Source organism: Protomyctophum parallelum (assembly GCF_964188405.1).
Source record: "Protomyctophum parallelum genome assembly, chromosome: 18".
NCBI lineage: Eukaryota > Metazoa > Chordata > Actinopteri > Myctophiformes > Myctophidae > Protomyctophum > Protomyctophum parallelum.
In genome coordinates this window covers 34,677,099-34,684,853 of record NC_139716.1, presented here as the reverse complement: position 1 = coordinate 34,684,853, position 7,755 = coordinate 34,677,099, and the positions used below count along the sequence as shown (strand labels likewise).

Sequence of the window (7,755 nt, the reverse complement as noted above, 5' to 3'; positions counted from 1 at the left end):
TTGTTTGTTTCAACCACTTTAGTTCCAACCATGCATCCAGTTTTGTGGGCACGCCCTCAACTATGTCTGCTCTGCTGGACATATCACCCCGCCCTCAACTATGTCTGCCGGACATATCACCCCGCCCTCAACTATGTCTGCCGGACATATCACCCCGCCCTCAACTATGTCTGCCGGACATATCACCCCGCCCTCAACTATGTCTGCCGGACATATCACCCCGCCCTCAACTATGTCTGCTGGACATATCACCCCGCCCTCAACTATGTCTGCCGGACATATCACCCCGCCCTCAACTATGTCTGCCGGACATATCACCCCGCCCTCAACTATGTCTGCCGGACATATCACCCCGCCCTCAACTATGTCTGCCGGACATATCACCCCGCCCTCAACTATGTCTGCCGGACATATCACCCCGCCCTCAACTATGTCTGCCGGACATATCACCCCGCCCTCAACTATGTCTGCCGGACATATCACCCCGCCCTCAACTATGTCTGCCGGACATATCACCCCGCCCTCAACTATGTCTGCCGGACATATCACCCCGCCCTCAACTATGTCTGCCGGACGTAGCAGCCCAACCCATTGCATCCAGCAGCCCGAGCCCGTAGATGTTTTGAGTGGCAGAGCAGTGCAAAGCTAGCCTGGTAGAACCACTCCCCCTGCTGGACAACATTTGCATTCTGCCAGCAGGGTGAGCCTGGGATCTCTCAGGCAGAGAGATGTACTCCGGACCAATTCTGGCCGGAACGATATGGGGCCGCTATAGAGGCGGGATCAACGCGAGACTTATGACATATTGAAGCTGTGCCACAGCGCAAATGTAAACACAACCCAACAAGACAACAAGGAATTATTATGGAGATATCAGATTTCTATCCCGCTGCTTACGCGTTCATCTTTTCTGCCTGAGAGATCCCAGATGCAAGCAGGAGGAGGGAACTTGTGAACTCAGTACTGCCGCAATCTGGCGGAGTCAGGTTAGTGCAGAGCAGCCCCCACAACATTTCTCCCTATTCTGTGCCTATCGGATTGCAACCAGGGGGGCAGTCAGACAGATATTTAGTGAAGCCACTAAGGAAATCGGGACTTCCTGAAAGTTCATATAATGGCCTGTTGTGGCGCTGTCATTGGGCCCAAAAAAACCCCATAGCTCCATAGAGGACCATGTATAGAGCACCGAAGTCTGACGTCACTTTCAGTAGAGGGCGTCAGTCCCCAGGTTCATGTATTTGTTTAGTTGCATTGAAATCCCCATTGAGGCGATTTTAGATCGCCTCATATAACTGTGTTTGAAAAATAAACATGTCACTTCATGTCACTTCACTCATATGGATATGAAGAATCAACTGACTGAGAGAAAACGCTAATGTTACTGCTGCTGAATTAGTTAAATTTTCGCTAGAAGCAGACTATCATATATGAGTGACTGACTGTTGCAAACGATACAGAGACACCTCCCTAACAATAACGCAGAGACAGGTTGTTTATTTTTGGACCACAACGCTTATAGTAGACGATATTAAGATCACCCCATGTTATTCTCCATAGAGAAATTACTTCCACGAACCAGGGGAATCGTCGGGATGAGCGAGTTACGTCAGGACTTCGGTGCTCTATATGGGCTCAACTATTACCTTAATAAACATGGTCATGAATACTTTCTGCTTCCAGTCACTAGTTTAAAACTCTTTCAGCGCCACCTGGTGGTCACCAGTTTAGGCTTTGAATGCCAATTCTCCCATTATAAAGAAAGAAAGAATTTGTAATTCTATTATGCATGTAATGTGCATGTCATCACCAAGGGAAGACGTCTTGACGCCCGTGGCACCCATTACTTCATGGCTACTAAACAGTTTTAAAGTCTCATTTCTCATGTCATAATATTCTTTTTGGAAAATTATTGTCCCATTTATTTAAAAGATTACCATAAAGTCGCGTATGTTCTGAGGGGCGTGGCTACCGTTACAGTCTTTGATCGGGAGCCACCCCCTGTTCGAGTCAAAATAAAAACCAACGAAGAAGAAGGGGGGGAAGTCCCGCCTCGTTGTCTGGGCCAGCCAATGGCCAGCTGGGCCCAAACGGATCTAGAAAGATGGCGAGGACTAACAGGCTTCATCTTACGTCTATATCAGACCCGGAGAACGCTTTGTCCATATTTTTTTACAGTCTATGGTTGCAACGGACGGGGGCTTCACAACGTTTGCCACGGAAACTCGTCGGTGGTGGCTCTCGTTGCTTAAATGTTCCCTTACTTTATCGGCAAAACATTAGTGTTTGCGGTTGGCACAAAAATATTGACGCAAGCGGGATTCGATACCAGGAGGTGGGTTGGGCGTCTAATGATTAGCGAGGCAAGCCACTGAGTGGCCGAGATGGGACAACGCCCAACTCCCATAGGGGCGAGGCTTCCCCTCCCATATTTCTGGCAGAAGCCCATGACGGATGATTTCTCCATTCTGCGACTCGTTCATTCTAGTCGCACGCTGTGTTGCGCAGAGAAAATTAGCTTGTTGTACAACTGCTGTTTTTGAGAACCACTGTTCTAATCTAAACCACTGTTTTTATGTTGCTAATATATTTCCTGATTTTATTGACTTCCTTTCATGTAATGTCTCGTATCCCCCGCTGTGTTTATCTTCTGTTTCACACAGCATTATTATTATTGTTATTTTTATGCGCTGCCTTTGTCTTGACATGTCTTGTATTTATTTTATGACTGCGATGTGGCGGATTTTATTTGGTTGTTAAAGTACCGTGCATAAATGTTACGAGTGCACACATAAAACCCGGAGGCTTGTTTCTAGTAATAATGATACATGATAAACACTCTGTGTTTCATGTGCCATTATTTCTAGTCCTTCCTGAACACCCAAATGCACTTTGTAATGTACTTCACATTTGCACGCACGCACGCACGCACTGCAACAGTGGAACACCACTACACATTAACGTGCTACACATTGACAGTGTAGCAGCTAAACCAGGCACTAATTGTCGGTGTCTTGCTCAAAGGCACTTCGATACGCAGCTAGGAAGATGCTGCTGTGGGAACTCACCATTTCTAATTCTCTGAACAATATGTACAGTTTTAAATTAAGAGTACAGTTGAATATACTATACTATATACGTAGTTGGACGTGATAATCAAAATGGCACTTTTGTTTACCACATGAACACCCAGCATCCCTATTCTGGAGGGTTTGCCAAATATAGCCGATCTACAAGCTCACAACGTTTTGCGAGCATCTAGATCTGCTATTTTTGGCGAATCGATTCGTGTAGAGTGATATGAGAGTGTATCAAATGTACATACATTACAAGGTATAATTCAGTCAATGTCTGAGTGTGTGTCTGTGTGTCACTGTGACTGCCGTAGCTCCTCACTGCCTGCACCAATCACTCCCACTTTTCACACAGGCATTGACCATAATAATATGGAGGTCTTAACGAAGCCCTTTTTCCTTTAACTAATTATAAATTAATAGTGAATTTATTAGTCAATTAAAAATGCGAAAACGCACCCAGGGCGCAGTACCCCCCGCGGCCACAAGGGGGGTGGGGGAAATATCTCACAACGGGTAAGGGCTAGTAATAATAATGTGTGTGTGCGCTTTGTGTGTTTTCAGGGACAGTCCCGTGGTACAGGGCAACTCCATCCTGGCTCTGAGCGGACTGGCCGCCGTTGTGGCCAAATACGAGAGCAACCTGCCCCTGGACTCAGACGGAAGCCTGGGGGTGAGTACTAGAGCAACCTGCCCCTGGACCCAGACGGAAGCCTGGGGGTGAGTACTAGAGCAACCTGCCCCTGGCCTCAGACGGAAGCCTGGGGGTGAGTACTAGAGCAACCTGCCCCTGGACCCAGACTGCAGCCTGGGGGTGAGTACTAGAGCAACCTGCCCCTGGACTGACTGCAGCCTGGGGGTGAGTACTAGAGCAACCTGCCCCTGGACTGACTGCAGCCTGGGGGTGAGTACTAGAGCAACCTGCCCCTGGACTGACTGCAGCCTGGGGGTGAGTACTATAGCAACCTGCCCCTGGACTGACTGCAGCCTGGGGGTGAGTACTAGAGCAACCTGCCCCTGGACATGTGCGCACTGCACATTAGAAATACTTCCCAATGTAGCCATTCACAGCCAGGTCTGTGTGGAGAATGACCGGCATATATTTTTTTCATAAATTCTCTTCTTAACCCTAGAATACTAAACATGGGTGATTTTCACCCAGACAATTATGTTTATGTGATTTTCATAATGTTGCTCATGTCTGAGGTGGGTGGGTCCTAGGGTAGCTGCATGATGCTCAGTGACAATAGATGTTACCCTGCCCACATCCCTGTTTTTTTCTACAGGCAGGTGTTCAGGTGAATTTCACCCGGGTTTAGTGATAGAGACAAATCCAATACACCCACAATGGGATTATTATTATATTATTATTTTCACTGGACCAGGAATCCACAGAAATTCCCAGCTCCTTTTTATTTTCATTTATTTTAGAAATAAATGTAAACTAATCCCCATGTTTTTCACTAATTTACCCCCCCCCCTAATAAGTAAGTAAGAGTACCTCAAGTTGCCATGTATTGCTTTTGATGAGTAATGGGTAAAATATACCCGTGCTTAGTGATGGTGTGACAAAATGATGCCTAGTGTCGTAGCGTTAAATGAACGGTGCAGGTGTGTTGCTGTCATTAAATGAACGGTGCAGGTGTGTTGCTGTCATTAAATGAACGGTGCAGGTGTGTTGCTGTCATTAAATGAACGGTGCAGGTGTGTTGCTACTTGTCATTAACACAGTGGTGTTCTGTGCAGGTGGGTCCAGAGGTGGTCCCCACATCCAGCTGGTTGTCCATGGTGTTGGACACCCTGCTCAGTGTCATCAACAGCAGCTACAAGGCCAGAGGACAAGTCTTCCCCTGGTTCATACATGTAAATATCACTGTCTTCTGTATTATATTATCGTTTATATCGATTATATTAGGAAGAAATGTCAAGCAGGACCCGACTCTAGGGTGGGAGGCCATAATAGAGAGAGAAGGAGAGACAGGGAGAAGGAGAGACGGGGAGGAGATACAGGCAAATACAAGTAGTAGCAAAAGCTGCTGCAAAATAGCCGATCTACAAGCTCACAACACGCAGCACGACGCATTGTGGACTTGTAGATCTGCCATTTTCAGAGCGCAACATCCGAGCGCAACCAAGCTTAAAAATACTAAGCTTAAAAATACTAAGCTTAATTCTACTGGATCTCTTCTCCCCTGGTCCCTCCCTAACATTTTAGCCTAGTTTTTATATGTTGACGAAATTGTCAGTATATTGATAGATAGTTTTAGTCATCATAGCTTCACCATTTTCCTCTTTTTTTTTTTTTTTTCGTCAATGAAAAAAGGTAGTTGACCCAACATTTTTGTATATAGTTCTAGTCGACGAAATCAACACTGCTTCTTCCTTTTCCATACATCTTTGTAACGGTCAATCTAACCACCCGCTTAATGTTATCAACCGATAATCACCAATACTGTAGGTTTCTTATCACTCGAATGCAATCAAGCCAGCAGGCTCACCTGGAGCCGACTGCTGGCTGCGATTTGGAAATTAAATTACTGCCACCGAATAAAAAGCATCGTCAAACTGACTTATGTGGCCGGTTTAAGACTGATATGACGTTAAGGGACTCCAGGCGAGCCTGCTGGCTCGACTGCAATCGAGTGATAAGTAACCTACTGGTAATCATCAATTGATTTTCATTCTAATCCGCTAATCTAACACCCTCCTCCTCCTCCTCCTCAGCGCTCGTACTCGGGCGAGAACACGGCGAGCGCCATCGCCCGCTCCTGCGCCGCCCTGGCGCTGTGCCTGGTGGTGCCCGTGCTGTCCGCCTGGCACAGGGAGGGCGTGTCGGAGGTCCTGGCCACGCTGCGGGCCGGCCTCCCCGGCCAGCCCACGGCGGACGACTCCCAGGCGGTGCAGTTCCACTCCGGCCTGGCCCTGGGCATGGTGCTGTCCGCCATGCACCGCGAACGGCTCAGGTAACGTGATCCCCATTCTGACCTGAGATCAGTTTCTGAAAAAGCTATGTTTCTATGTCAGTCGTTCTTTGATTTTTCGAAAATAGCAGACCTACAAGCTCGTAGCGCTTAATGGTGTTAATTTAGAACGCCAATGACTCGACGTCTTTCTGTCTGATATTTTATGAATCACGTTAACTATAGAGCCAAATCAATTTGTCTGCACTTATTTTTCACAATTCATAAGCAACTCAACTGCTTTTGATTTGGATCTAAATTAATTAGGTGCATATATACCTCCATAGATTGATTACTTTATAAACAGTTTGCAGAAATAAGAACAGGAACGTAGCCTACAGTTCAATACAAGGTCTGCTAAGAGGATTTTATAATCCAAGAAAGCACTATGGCTTGTTTCCATTAGGGTAACTGGGGTCCTTCATATTAAATTAATCTGAACATTAAAGACACAACATTTGTCACCACAACAATATCATTATTGCAATATGTACTGTATATTTAATATACAGTACAAATATACAGTACAAATTGCAACAATGATATTGTTGTGGTGGCTAGCTGGTGGTGGTTTAAATAATAGTGCCACCTCATAATTGTCAAGTGCATTTTCAATAATTGAATTTGTGTTTATTATAAATGGTAAATGGTGCATCTATATAGCGCCTTTATCCAAGGCGCTTTACAGAGATTGTGCATTACATTCACCCATTCACACACACATTCACACACCTTTACAGAGATTGTGCATTACATTCACCCATTCACACACACATTCATACACCGATGGCAGCGGAGACCATGCAAGGCACCAACCTGCACATCGGGAGCAATTAGGGGTTCAGCATCTTGCTCAAGGACACTTCGACAGTTACTCTGGGGGAGCCTGGGTTCAAACTGGCAACCTTACGGTAACCATCCAGGCACTCTACCCCTGATCCACCGCCGCCCCATGTGTACTTGGTTAGGGTTAGTTATAATATAAGCATAATCTGTCAGAAAAAAAGGGAAAAAAATAATATTAGGAACCGTTAACGGAACCGTTAGGAAGCGGAACCGCTAGAGGGATCCGGTTAGGATCCGGAACCGTCAAAATCCTGACGAATACCAACCCTAGTCTTGACTAGGTGGACTAACACTAGTTATGACCCCCTCTCTCTCTCTCTCTCTCTCTCTCTCTCTCTCTCTCTCTCTCTCTCTGTCTCTGGTGGTCCAGTGAGGTCTCGGCCCAGAAGGACGCGGACCTCCTGACGACCTCTCTGGACAGTCTGGAGTCGTGTTCCTTCAACCCCAGTCTGGAGTACAAGTCAGTATCACTGTCGTGTTGATGCCTTTAGAACATGCGTGTGCGTGCATGTGTGTGTGTGTGTGTGTGTTCTCTCAGTGCTTGTGTCATAACGTCTCTCTCCTGTCCCCCCAGTGTGGGCTGTGTCCTGGGCATGTGTCCTAACGTCTCTCTCCTGTCCCCCCAGTGCAGGCTGTGTCCTGGGCATGTGTCCTAACGTCTCTCTCCTGTCCCCCCAGTGTGGGCTGTGTCCTGGACATGTGTCCTAACGTCTCTCTCCTGTCCCCCCAGTGCGGGCTGTGTCCTGGACATGTGTCCTAACGTCTCTCCTGTCCCCCCAGTGCGGGCTGTGTCCTGGGCATGTGTCCTAACGTCTCTCTCCTGTCTCCCCAGTGTGGGCTGTGTCCTGGGCATGTGTCCTAACGTCTCTCTCCTGTCC

General features: G+C 47.0%; 1 protein-coding gene across 2 annotated transcripts in view; it reads left to right on the top strand.

The window, feature by feature from the left end:
• focad (focadhesin) overlaps positions 1 to 7,755 on the top strand; it is a 59,757-nt gene that overhangs the window by 34,871 nt on the left and 17,131 nt on the right. For both annotated transcript variants that reach the window (XM_083788696.1, XM_083788697.1), the window contains 4 exons: positions 3,636 to 3,744; positions 4,818 to 4,934; positions 5,796 to 6,034; positions 7,248 to 7,337. In XM_083788696.1, the coding sequence (XP_083644822.1) occupies positions 3,636 to 3,744; positions 4,818 to 4,934; positions 5,796 to 6,034; positions 7,248 to 7,337 (555 nt within the window). The remainder of the gene's footprint in view (positions 1 to 3,635; positions 3,745 to 4,817; positions 4,935 to 5,795; positions 6,035 to 7,247; positions 7,338 to 7,755) is intronic.